Genomic DNA, 13,867 nt, shown 5'->3' with positions numbered 1-13,867 from the left:
CAGAAGGAGTTAAGGTAACTGTGTACCTAATAGTATTTTATTGTCATTCAAGAAAATTGAGGGTGTTCAAACACCACATACAAGAATACTTTTGTATGTAAGGAATACGTAAAAATTACAATAAATTAATCTCAGCCTTTAATGATTAACTAATTACAGGGTCACAAGCACCATTAAGACAGCACTGACTTGCCTCACTGTCAGACAGTTGGCGCCAGACAGACCCCTAGACTCACTAGACTCCCAGTTCTACTCCATTAAAGCTCGAGGGTTCCCTCAAGTGGTAAAACTAAGAACATGTTAATGGGTATGGTTTATGGTTACGACCTGCCTGCTGTTTTGGAGTTGTTCTGACCCAGTCGTCTGACAATGGCAATTTGGCCCCTGATTTTTATGCCTGTCCATTTTAACTTCATCCAACACATCACCTTTAAAAACTGACTGTTCAGTCTCTGCCCCATTTAGCCCTCCCCTTTGACAGGTGTCATTGTAACCAGATAATCAAATGTTATCCATTTCACTTAACGACAGTGGTTTTAAATGTTATGGCTGATCAATGTGTATTCCATCATCAGTAAACAACAACGTTTGCTTTTTTTAAAACATTCATCCAAAAGCACTGAACACTGTTAGCTTACTACTAAAGGCCTTAAAACAGGGGTCAGTAATACAAAATATAGAGAGCAGTTTTGTTCTAGGTCAATGAAAAGCACACCACACCATCAGTATAAGCGAACATATTAATATTGTATACATAAATATATTCCCTCTGTTGGAATTATAACATCTAAAACATTTTATCTACCATTCAAATAACTAATCTACAGTTTAAACAAAAAAAAAAACCCACTGTATTTTATACTGTGTAGAACTGCTAATTAAATGCAGACTTATTCTTCAGTTAGGTTACAACCATCTCCAGAAGGACACTTTTCAACTAATGTTAAATACATTCAACATTTTTGGAAATAATCAATAACAAGCCTTTACAAACTACCATTCATCTCTAAATTACTAATATTCAACTTGCATCTTTCATTTTCAATCTTTGCCATTTTCATTTGTTCACTAGCTAGCCGTCAATGGCAATATACTAATTGTCATGGTTAAACGTAGGTAAACTATTAGCGCTTAATACTCATTTGTGATTGAACTACTGCTATAAAGAGAGCTTAGCAACGGTTACTCCATTTATTTTATTACTACAAGTAGTTTATTTAGTTGAATTCTACACACAAGGCTACATGTTGCCGACCCCTGCCCTACATGAAACATTTAGAAGGAACGATGCAAGAGCCATCGGAGGAATGTCCATAACAAGAGGTTTACAACTCTGGCTTGGTTTCAGACATTTTCTTAGTACCGTGAAATTAACAAGTCCAACAAAGCTATAAGGCCAAAATCTAGTTAGACACAAATCTTCCTCTAACATCAGACCTACTGAACGACCAGGTAGGAGTTACTTAAGTTAGAGAAGCACCGGCTGCTGGAGTTCTCACCACAACATTGAACAATATTGAACAAACTGCGTCCAGCTTCTGACACAAGGTGCCGTTCACTTTCAGCTGCGGACAGTCCATTCTCTTGACTACACATTTACAGCAGTGGTTCACATGTGTAGTTAAATTGGGGCTTTTATCATCAACCAATACATTTGTCTTTTATTTTAGGTGTAGTTTTTTTTATTTATTTATATTTACAATTACTTTTTTTTCTTTTATGCTTGTAGTGAGTCTCAACCAATAATTTTTAAGCCATTACTGAATATGCAGTGGTTATATTGCCAAAAGGTTTCCTCTACACAAAGAAAAGAGTAATCAGCAGAAAACAAAGAACAGTAATGATGGTATCAAGCCAATCTTGACTATGTGGAATAAAATGTTTTGGAGAGTTTTTCATTCTGCATGATTAGAATTGACAACTGCAGCATACATTACTGTCAAAACACAAGGCTTAGAGAAGGCTCTGACCATTTTGTTGAAGGCTGTGGCAATTCTGAGGCAGTGTTCTGATCACTCACTTTCAAAACAGTAACTTGTGCTGGTGTGTTGTGCTGCTCAACAATGTTTTAAAGAGTCCAAATTCAGAAAAGTCGAATTCTTCAGGCAAGAGCCATTTCAGATGACTTGTAGATTAGCTTTTAGTAGCTTCTACATTATATATAGTAGTTAAATACATAAAACCCACTTCTGAAAGCCCTTACACTATTAGACTATACCAAGTTACTGCTGAATTACTGACTAAAGATAGAGAAGGGAGGCTCTCGGACGCTCTGTTGGGAAACTGAACTGAACTGTATATTTTAGATAACTGCATAATGTAACAAAAGCAGATACCTTACACACAGGTGGACAACAAAACAAGTACAAGAACGAGTGTCAGCATTAGGTGTGTCGGACTGTGCGATCATTTTTGCTCCTTTCATGCCTTAGAGGAGCAGAGCAGGACTTACTTTTGCTTTCTTGGGAGGGGGCGCCAGGGTGGGGGAAGGAGGCGGCTGAGAGCGGCAGCATGGTAGCAGAGCCAGCATGAACGTCTAATGGAGGGATGGAAGGAAGAAGGGAAGGAAGGAAGGTGGGAGGGAACAGGAGAGGAAAGGGTCAGATGAAGAGAGACAGACACAGAGAGAGAACGGTAGATAAAGGATGGGTAATTATGGCAGATGGATGGTGCCTATACTAACACACAAGAGCAAAAGCTACTGAGGGGAAAAAAGACAAAGGTGGCGAGACAGACAAATGCAACACAATGAGGAGTCCCTGCACTAAACAATAATGGCCACTAGGTGGCAACAACATGATAAACAAACACACAGGTTAGGTAAGCAATTCGTAGTGACCACTGTTCATGAACAAATCACCAGTCGTCCTTCAGGATACAATCGTGAAATTGCATAAAATATAAATATATAAAATCATTCTCCTCAACTGGTGCCTTTTTTCAGAATCTGTTCTTTCTCTCTCACACAACATTAGTAAGAGCATCAACTGCTTTTCGGCATCGCCACTTACCAAAATAAAGTCTAAGTTTAGGCCAAACTAGCCAATTTGAGGGAATGGGGGGCCTGACCACTAAGAAAACATCTTGCCTCTCCACTTTGAGCTACAATAATACTTCCTGTTGGCTTTGTCCTTTTTTGCTCACTTCTAAGCAGAGATAGAGGGTGGAGGTCACCAACCTAAATGGTCATTAAGCTCGTCTTTCCTATCATAGTCTCTAGAAAAGCCAATGCACTTCCATTTAAAAGCTCAAAAAGCTGCATTGTTTTTGAGTTTTTATTTGACTGTGGAGGAAATACTGTGATTTGTACTACACCCCCCCACCCCCATTTCTCTCTTTCTCTCCAGACACAAAGAGAGTGGGGAGTGAGAGAGAGAGAGAGATTTGATGCACTAAGGACACTAGTGCGGAAGAGGCCATCAGGCATGAATGGGTTTTATTGTGACCTTCTGATTCCAGTTTAGCTCATTTGATCATTCGCTACCAATTATATTGTTAGGTGGTGGAATGTGTGTATTGTGCGGGTAGGGCGGGAAAACTTGCAGACAGACGTGTGACTCTGGCCCATTAACAACACCACACAGCCTGAGGGGGAAGAGTCAGGGCAACAAAATGCAGAGAAGACTACATTTATACAACTTCTAAAATAACTCTTAAAACTCTCCCTTACACACATTTAATTACAGAGTGTAACTCACTTTATTACAGTTCTATACAACTACCATGCTGTATGTGTTTGACAGTTCTGTTGTTTCAGTGTCCACAAAGAAAAAACAATGTTGAAATAAGACGCTTTTCTTTCCACAATACCAGCACTCACCAACTTATCAAAAATTAATTTGTAATAGTATTTACTAAAATCCACTATTTACAATTTTTCCACTTCTTTCGGTGATCAAGAAATGAGGAATTTAATAACACCATGCTTTTGCCAGCAGCAATTGAGGACCGCACCAGCGTCTTTGCTTACTGTTTGTATGAAGCTGTTATTATGACTCTGTGCTGGTGGAGGGGTGAATGTCTTGAGTATTAAGTGTGAAAGGTGGCGTGTGTGCACTGATCTTACTGGTAACAGGCGTGGCGTTGTTGGGCGTGTCCGCTCTCAGGTACTGCGTAGTCTGGGTCGAGGGCTGGGACAGACCCTGAGAGCTCCCACTGTCACTCACACTGGTACAGAGGAGGAGGAAAAAGAGAGAGTCGTTGTTAAACCACCTGCTTATTTTGCCAGACGTTCTGCACAATCAAGTGCAACTCCATGTTTATTTGGTCAGAGCCAGACAGTCATATTTGACTAAAGAGTCAGCGACTGCCGTGTAAAGCCAGCTCTTTCTATAGTAACACACCCAAGCTTAATAACAGTGCAGCTGATTGCAGCTCATTGTGGTTTATAACTATTCTATAACCTGCAACATCCAATGAAGTTCCACTGTGCGAGTCTCAAAGTTGGCAAACAACCCCCAACTCATATTCATATTCATGTCAAGCACAACATGACGCTCACTACTTCTCATTACTTTGCTGTCGCACAAAATGAGGTACAAATATCAAACGATTAAACCAGTACTGGAATTCGAAGCGAATTGTGGGCTGAATGTATCATTACAATACATCTTCAACTCGCAAATAATGTGGGAAGGGACAAGGGTGACTTCAACTAGCTCTGACCCCCAGCCTGTCAGAAAGCTAAAGTGGTGTATAATTGTCCCAATTAAAGCCGTTAGCCTTGAGCTCCGGAGGTTAAATATGGACGCCCCTAAGGAATGAAGAAAGACCCTCAGGAGAGACTCAACCTGAAACCACTGAACCCAATCTCTCACTAATGTCATTTACTATATCAGAAGCATCAAAGAGCCTCTGTCTTCTGTGGCCTACTTCCTTGTTTGGAGCTCACTCCAACAAGGGCCAATGTGTCCTGGTTCTAAGAACGATTGTAAACGCACTCAGCGATTCAAAAGCTGCTCTGTCCTGGGGCCTCCAGATGACAGGAAAGCAGATCTAATATAACACCCACAGAAATAAGATGAGTCTGATCTAATCAATCCAATTCCACATTGCTGAACAACTCAATTGTGACCTAGCATTTTATTAGACTAAAGTGTTTTTTCGTTTTTATGGGACAACAATAGAGGTGAAGAGGCAAAAAAATCAGTAGCACAACAGTTTAGCAGCACACAGAGGAATACAGTTCAAAAATAGCTGAGGTAAACCAGGGCGTTTTGGTGTCGGATGAGTAATGAGGCTGCCTCTTTAAAAGAGCTGACGAGCTAACGGTCAGCCTGAGCCCAGTTTATCTTAAATGGCAGAGAGAGAGTTTAGTGGAAGTTTCTGAAGTTTCTGATTCCCCTTTCAGAGAACCCTAGTCCTGTAGAACGCTGAATGCTAATGAGGACTGCCCATTCTACTCCTTGTTTCATCCTCAGTGACCGATGTGGCAGCATTCTAGCTGCTGGACCTAGCTCACATCAGTTTGAGTAGTTAACATCTAACTAATATCCAGTAGAATAGTTACAGCTGTGCTCTTTCAATCTTCTTGGTCAAGACCATAACAGTGCATCCTTAGAGGCTCGGAGTGGCTCAGCAGAGCAAGATGCTTACACGGTGACCCTGTTCTGAGGATCACAAGTTCAAATCCTGCTTCGCCATCAGCATCCGGAGCCAGAGAGTGCACAACTGGCCGTGCTCTCTCTGAGTGGATAGATGGCACTCTCTCCCCTCATCACCTCTACTGTGATGCTGGCCAGCATAGGCATCTGTTGGCTGATGCATTAGAGCTGGGGATCAGGTGCTTTGAGAGCACCAGCTGCTTCATATATATATATATATATATATATATATATATATATATATATATATATATATATATATATATATATATATATAGGAGGAGACATTTGCTTGTCCTCTCCTTCCTTGAGTCCGGAACACTACAAGTGATTGGGGAGTCCTAGTGGGTTGGTAAATGTTAAATTAGGAAGGGGAATTATATATAAAAAGGCATCCCTGGGAACAAGCTTGCCTTTAGGAGTAGCAAAGATAATTCTACAGACCTAAACATGAATATTAGAATAGGGTTTTTCTCAGTCCCATATAGCCAAACACAACAACTCAATGGCCAAAACCGGACCAAAGACTAAAACACACCTGTCATCTACTTCCACTCTCTTCATGCTGTGCAGGTGTAAAACAGCAAGGATGATAGCCACAAGGAAGATGACAGCACAGCAAACTCCTACACTGATGTAGAACACTCTTGTGGATGTTGTAGGAGCATTCACACTGTCTACTAGGTGCAAGGGACAAAAAAAAGACAAGTTAAGAAACGACTAATACATTCAGATGTTGTGAACAGATTAGGTATGACAAGACATTATTTTTAAAGCATATTTAATCTTTAAATGAAAAATGAAAGTTTATTCATAAAAACATTGAACAGTAAAAAAGATGTTTACACTTTGTTTAAAAGTTAAACAAAAACTGAATTATGGGACAAATAAAGTCACATTATTTCATCACAGCCATAAGACAACTTGAAAACTTCAACTTGACTGAGACTTTATTTTAGATGTAAATTTTGGGAAGCTAAAGAAAACGCACCTCATATTTCAGTCAGGAGTTTGGTATTTTAAGCAGTAATTTGACAGCTGATTGGAGGGATCAGCCAAAGTAGTAAGAACTAATGTCCAATGACAAATGTACTGTGATGCCAGACAATAGAACACAATGTTTCCAAACAAACAGGAAACAATGTATATCAATTATATACTGGAAAGTAAGCCAATATAGTGAGGCCAGGCAGATTCTGTCCCATTGCGGCAGCACCGTGTACAAAATATGAGGTAATAAACTGTGCGGATGTGGATTTATGGTGTGCAACTCTGCAATGAACATTATTTTGTATTATTTATGCGCCTGTATCTTTATTGGCCTTTCCCCCAATATTTTTAAAGTTGGAGCTGTGATTCAGTTACATTAACTGATCGAGGGTTTGGACATAAAAACCTTAGCAAAAATACAAGTTAAACTCAGAAAATGGAGAACACTCACAATCTGGTCTAGTCCTGTTGTGGAACGGAGGTATCTTGGGCAGGTCTGGCTGCTCAATTCCTGAGTAAAAATAAAGAAAGAAAAGGCACGCTTAGACAAAATCAAAAAGCATCTCTGAGCTATAGACACAGATTAAGAGATAGGTCACAACAATGCAGGCAAGCAAGAACACGAGACATGTCCAATCACATCGAGAGACACTATCTTGAGAAGAGAGAGAGAGAGAGAGAGAGAGAGAGAGAGAGAGAAAGAGAGAGAGAGAGAGAGAGAGAGAGATGAGGAGGGAAAAAAGCTCAATTTTACCACAAGGGAAAGGAAATAAGGACATATACAAACACTTTCTTCTCAGGCAGCTAATTTGGCTCATGTGCTTTAAATAAGCCAAGCATAAATTTATTGGGCATTTCCTCCAGGGAAGCATATGACAGGGAGACTGTGTAATTATCTTCAGCGCGTCAGTTTCAGACTGCCTCAGGGAGTGAGCTCCGCCAACTGAACAATACTCACAGCTCTCATTACAGAGGGTGATGGAGTGTGTGGAGATGGCCTCATATAATGGAGGTAATAAAGCACACATTTGAGGGAGGGAACATAGGCACACGCACACAATCTGCATGACAGAAAATAAAGGTGCTAAAATAAACACACATAATAAAAGTTCTTACTTCTATAGCACATTTTCCTGCGCTTGAAGTTGAGCACTGTGAAGTTGTTGGCGTGAATGGTCAGATTCAGCTGCACCGTCAGAATGGCCTCTCCATCCACTTTACCAGAGCAGAACAGGTCCACTCTGAAAACTATATATACACACACACACACAGCAGTGCAGTTATGGTACAGACAGGTACAATGCCTAAAGCACACAGAGGTTACGATTTCCTGATACAAAACTCACTCTAAAACACTCCTAATTCTCTACATATAACTTCAACAGGTCTTCATAATAAATTGGTTGAGTTTAATCAGGTGAGTTAAATTACAAGGTGGGCAAAACCTCTGCTCTTAAAATGTAAGACCAGGGCATAATGTGCTCTACCTGATCGTGTTCGAGGAACCTCTCCCTGGGCTGAGATGTTGCTCTGAGGCTGGTCCATGGCTGCAGGGTTCTCCACATGGAAACCCAACCTGTAATCCACCTGTATGTGATAACGGGGGGTGGGGAAAAGAAACAGGATCAAGGAAGGAACCCTCACTTCGTACCCTTACCTAACATTTTTAAAAGGCATATTAGTCAGACATGACTACCGCTACTTATCCAAGGTCACAGTGTCCAAAATACTGACATCAGTACATATTAAAATCACATGAATACTTATACTTCCTGCAGTATCACAGCCCTTTTCACCAGTCTAAGCCGAAGTCGGGCTAAACCAGAGGACAAGAATGAATGAATGTCCTACTGCTAAGAGCACTAACTGCTGCTATGCTAACCTGAAGCAACTGCAAAGCATTCAAGTAATGGCCTCCACATGTTATTGGATTCAGGATCTGAACGTTCCTGGTGTTTATTAAAACTTTAAGCATTAGGTTACTAAGGTTTTTTGACATAAAAAGCTTTTTTGTTTCTCTGTTGTTGTTTCATCATCACTGCATAGGAAAATACAAACCTTACTTTGGTTTTATGGTAAAAGAACAAATGCAAGACATCAGGGTTCCCTAAGCTGCCACTGTTGGGTCCTTGAGCAAGGCCCTTAACCATTTCTGCTCCCTGGGCGCAGCAGTGAAGGCTGCCCACCCCTCCCCACCAAGTGCGCTCATCATCACTGTATGGTCGACTAAAATCAACAACTAAATTAGTTCAGAATTAGTGCATAATTTTGTGACGTCATCATGCATGTTTCCCCACGTTAACTAGGAACAGTGTTTGTGTGAAGCGATTAATCACTACCACATGGAATACAGTTTTCTTATCACAGTTAATTTTTACAACAATTATTCCCTAAATCTGGACGCAGCTTGCTGGTTATGGATAATGTCTCGGAAAGCCAATGAGCTGTGAGCGGAAGAGAGTCGACAAGGCTCCGACCAGGCAGCTAATACAAGCATAGCAGTACCACAAAATCCTTTCGAACTGAAAGCTAAAGTTTCTGTCTCACACTTGTCTCCCTCTTTTCATTTTTGAAAATGATCCGAAAAATGATGGGAAAGTGTTTAAGGGAAACAGGTTTTCGTTTTACAGTTTATTGCTGTATATTTACTGCTACTTTGCAGATCCTTAAAATTTGACACGACTTGTTTGCTCACTAGTGTGTGTTCATGCACACAGGCTAAGGCCAAATTCCATCTGTGTCAAACACAAACGGTAAACATGGTTGTGTTGGTTTTTGTCTTTTTGGTGTGAGAAGTCACAAATTTTATTTGTATAACTGCAAGTCGAGTCGAGGCTGACTCAGACATTTTTTGCCATTATTTGACATTTTACAGTATGCAAGAGAAAAAAAAATGTAAATATGCACAACTCAGAAAAGAATGCGGGTGTATGACTGTTTCTACTACAGTACATTAGCCTCTACTGTACATTTGTTGAATATGTTTGTGCTATCAGATTGGTACTCTCCATCAAGTCCAGATATAATATTAGATATCTACCAGTACATCCCTAAATATACTACAACATCTAGAGCTAACCACTGTGATGACTGGAAATCTACATCTGAGAAAACGCATACCCCCACCGCTTTATGCTAACCACACAGCACCCAAAAATAAAGAAAGCTTAAATGTATGTTTGAGGTGTTAACCTTTCATTTGAGAAGGTTCATGTGGTTTTATTTTAGTGCTTCACTATCTACATTTCACCATCCCAGATTCAGGCCAAGGGCTTGAACCTCCCCTTTCTAATCGTTGATATTTACCATGAAAAAATGGCCATTTAACATAAACCACAAGCTGTTCTTTTTAAAAAAGCACAACCAAGCATAACAAGATCTCCTCAGACAAGAGGTATGGCTTCCATAACTTGCTGCCTATCAAATGTCATTTTTTCTCCACTGCGGAGTGTCGCATAGCACAGACGCATACCATCACGTCCCTCTGGAATTTCACACCTTCTAAACCCATTTTCAGTTCTTTTTCCACAAGTAGGCCCATTACTGTGTCTTTTACAATAGTTTCAGACCTGGTTATAGAACCCTTGGTGCACAAGGATAGCACTGCAACCCTTACAATGAGGGATGAAGCCTTTTGGTTAAATTCAAATGTAATTATATAGCTATAGATGTCACAAAGCAGCTTTACAGAGCTTCAGGTTCGAGCCTCCTCTGAGCAAGCCAATAGCAACAGTGGCAGGGAAGCTCAGATCTCACAGTGAATATGGGCATACATGAAGGGGTACACACGTGATTATCAAAACGCCTGGCGCAAAAATAAATGACCAAATGCTAACTAACATCACAGCTTGCATACAACACCGTAACATCATCCACTTAACACTTAACAGCTGTACAACATGTTGCAGCACCACAAACACACATCCAAAGTGGTAATGCATAAACTCTACAAACTAATAATCCACTACAACTGCCAAATAAACTACATCTAGCTCAAGTACACAGCTAAGAGTTTTTTTAAATCTTACATGCCTAAGAGTTAATAACAGTTAATAAAGGATACTCACTTTGTGCTTAGTTTCCCCAGAATATGTAAAAATCAGAAGAAGCCGGAGCAACACACTTTTGTATAAAGCAGCTGCTTAAACAAATAAACCTTAACTAGTACAGCACATTTGCTACATGCTGGTTAAAAATGATCAATCCCTTGAAAACAGTATCAGAGGCAGAACAAACAACAAACACTGAATGGCAACAGATATCTGCGAAGATGGCCAAGATAGGTTTAGATAGTACTGTGAAAACTTTTGGAAAATGATCCTAAAGTTACAACTCAGGGGATCAGTCGATATTGGGCAAGATCAGGAGCCAGAATGTGATGAATTACTACAGACCTTGCTTTTGGACTGCCAGGTGAAATGCAGGCTGTTGGTCTCGCTGGGTACAGGCAGAATGAATGAGAGCGCGTAACTATTCACGACATCATCCCTCACGTAGTACAATTCAGCATCCAAACCTGCAGAGAAATGAGACACACACAAAAGAGCTTATCAGTACCCAAGGAAAGGGGGAGAAGGGGGAGAAAGGAGAGAATGAGAAATGCAGCAGCAAAAGCTCCTGCAAGCTCTTCCTCCTCCATTTCCTTTTTCGCAGTGCTTTTCAGATGGAGATGTGAAATACGGCTTCTGGCAGCTCCCGGCTCCGCGCCCATGTGAACTCTGCATTCTACCACAAAAAAACATCCTATGCACTCATTTAAAAACTAATGGATTCTGCAGAGTCTGGAAGTACATCGAGAAAACCATGGCAACACGGCACCAAAACATTTTCTCACACAGTCATAACCCATGTATGAGCCTCCTACACCACTCAGACACCATTCACAAGTACAGCATCATCAATTAAGGGGGAAATAAATAAAACCTCGGAAGTGACTAAATCAAGACGTGAAGTCAAGGCGGCCGCCAAAAGCGCGAGCACAGTTTCCGACCAGGGGAATGTTTGGGGCGGTATGGGGAAATTGAAGCCTACAATACTTTAAACCGGTCAAGGCCTGCTCCCAACTAATGACCAGAGACCACTTCTCTGCTCACCACTATGCATTTCAGGCATAAGAGAGTGAGGGCTCATGCTTTAAAAGTATTCAACTATACACATTAGTTCAGTTATCACGGCTCTACAGCGTGAAGAGAAAGCCCAGCTCTAGGATGTTTATGTTTGAGGTCTTCACTGTTCACTAACCGCCAACCCAGAACAGCCTCGCTCTCCGCAAGGCTGGCCTTCATTTTCTAATAACTCAGACTAAGGACGCTGTAATCTAAACAGGGTCTCAATCAGGCACATTCCTTGGGCAGAATCAACCCAAAAAGCCTCTCTCCCCCAGCCTGCAACACACACCTGTGCTCTAAAGAGGGCTGCATTTATCCCCATTAGCAGTCAGGGAGGCAGTGCTGATGGATGTATGGCTGAGGTTTCAAGCACCAGGCTGATTCCCATACAACTGAGGCACAGGGACATGCGAATTTGATTGACGGCTGAAATCTCCAGCCGTGCCCTGGGGCAGCCCTATCAAGGCTGAGAGACTCCGGCTCAGCCGAGTGGAGCCAGCCTATCAGTCGGTAAGGAGTCTGCTTCACATGACGGGGGAGGGGAATGCATTCTCTCCCCCACTCCTAAGACACCAATATATAGATCAAAGAAAAATGGGCTTGGCATTTTCTTGTTTTTCTCACTGTTAGCAGACTATGAGCCATGTACAAAATACAATACAGCAAGCAAGCAATGCAAGTACCTGAAAGAGGGGCGATTTGTTGTTTAGGCAGATTTCCAGGAAAACATAGGTATCTGGAGTGCTCATCAACCCACAAACTGAAATTTGACAACATTGGCAGTTTTTGTGGGCTGCCCAGGTCTAAAGTCTGATGTTTTAACATACTGTTCAAATTTCCTTCCCCTCCTACAACATAAGGGGGAGATATGAGCCTCCTCATTTGAGTTTCTTCAGCGAGAGACCCACTAGCGTTATGTCGCTTTAGCGTTTAAGCATGGAGCTGCTCTGATGGTGCACAGGTGAGCAAACGAGAGAGAGAGAGAGAGAGAGAGAGATAGATACAATCTCTTTCTATCTCCATTTCTCCTGGCAGAAAGAAGTAAGGAAAGAAAGAGAACTCAAGGTGAAGTAAACATTTGCCATCAAGGTGGAGGAGGTGAAAAGTGGATTATCATTTAAAGAAATCAAAGTTCACACAGCTGAAATCCCATCTTTTTCAGATGTGTTGTGTGTGCGCCAGTGTAAACAGGAAAAAAAAAAAAAAACTTATTTAATTTTCCCTCCCCCCAGCCACTTTCATTTGTGGTATTGAAATCGATACAGATCCGATATGCTGCAATGTAACTTTGAACAGCCAGATCAGACCTCAAAATTGTTCATCATACAACTCAACATTCACTGAGAGAAAGGCAAAATGAAAGACAGCAGTGAAGGTTTTCAGTGGTGGAATAGCGAGGTAACAGACCTCATGAACATTTGGGGTGATGTCTTTGCCCAAACTAAACTAGAAGGCATGTATCGCAACTACTTAGTATTTCAAATGATTAAAATGTCTTTTCATTTTTAAAATAAATAAATAAAATGCTGCAAAATGCTGCTCATGGAGGTCCTGAAAAAAAGAAGCTTAAAAACAAAGTTTAAAGACGCAAACCGAAGAAGAACCGTGGCTGAATAACTGTTTTGCAGTGAGCTTGAGCACATTCTCTGTGACAAGCCCAGCTACTACTAAAAGTTTGGTAACTTCTGTGACGCATGCGCTTCAATTGAGATCTTTAAGAAAACAGCTGGAACTGTTCAAAGTAATTAAAAAGATCAGAAAGAAAAGAAGCCAAAAAAACAAAAACCTAAATCAGATTTGGTGAGAACATTGGATTTACCTGCTGCACGAACACAGCTTCATTTGATGCCCTGACTAGGGTGGTTTAAAAAGGGCGAAAATAGGTGCTGTGGCGCTGGATCCATAAGATATTTTAACCAAAGCATGTCACAGACAGGTCATTAAGACTCCAGGGAACTTTAACTTTTTTTTAACTTTGTTAACATGTGTAAAAGGGAGTTGAATTTTTCACGTTTAAGGTGCAGAACATCTGCTTTAATCTGCGGGTAGCTGTTTTTTGAGGACTATTGCTGTGACTTATTAAATTGTACGCATTAACCTTACATGATATCATCAATCAATAAATGCAATCAAATCAAATTTACTGATACCCTAAAATGGACCGAG

The 13,867-nt window shown here is 40.8% G+C and overlaps 1 protein-coding gene across 3 annotated transcripts in view; it reads right to left on the bottom strand.

The window, feature by feature from the left end:
• Positions 1–13,867, bottom strand: part of ryk (receptor like tyrosine kinase) — a 52,737-nt gene that overhangs the window by 19,412 nt on the left and 19,458 nt on the right. The window contains exons 2-8 of one of the 3 annotated variants that reach the window (XM_072684102.1): positions 10,988–11,109; positions 8,081–8,180; positions 7,710–7,841; positions 7,045–7,104; positions 6,142–6,283; positions 4,067–4,167; positions 2,453–2,536 (exon numbers count right to left, since the gene is read on the bottom strand). In XM_072684102.1, the coding sequence (XP_072540203.1) occupies positions 2,453–2,536; positions 4,067–4,167; positions 6,142–6,283; positions 7,045–7,104; positions 7,710–7,841; positions 8,081–8,180; positions 10,988–11,109 (741 nt within the window). The remainder of the gene's footprint in view (positions 1–2,452; positions 2,537–4,066; positions 4,168–6,141; positions 6,284–7,044; positions 7,105–7,709; positions 7,842–8,080; positions 8,181–10,987; positions 11,110–13,867) is intronic. The other 2 variants (XM_072684103.1, XM_072684104.1) reach the window with 2 other exon arrangements.

The sequence above is a fragment of the Salminus brasiliensis genome, chromosome 7 (genome assembly GCF_030463535.1).
Source record: "Salminus brasiliensis chromosome 7, fSalBra1.hap2, whole genome shotgun sequence".
NCBI classification, from domain to species: Eukaryota; Metazoa; Chordata; class Actinopteri; order Characiformes; family Bryconidae; genus Salminus; species Salminus brasiliensis.
This window is presented reverse-complemented; position numbering and strand designations above follow the sequence as displayed.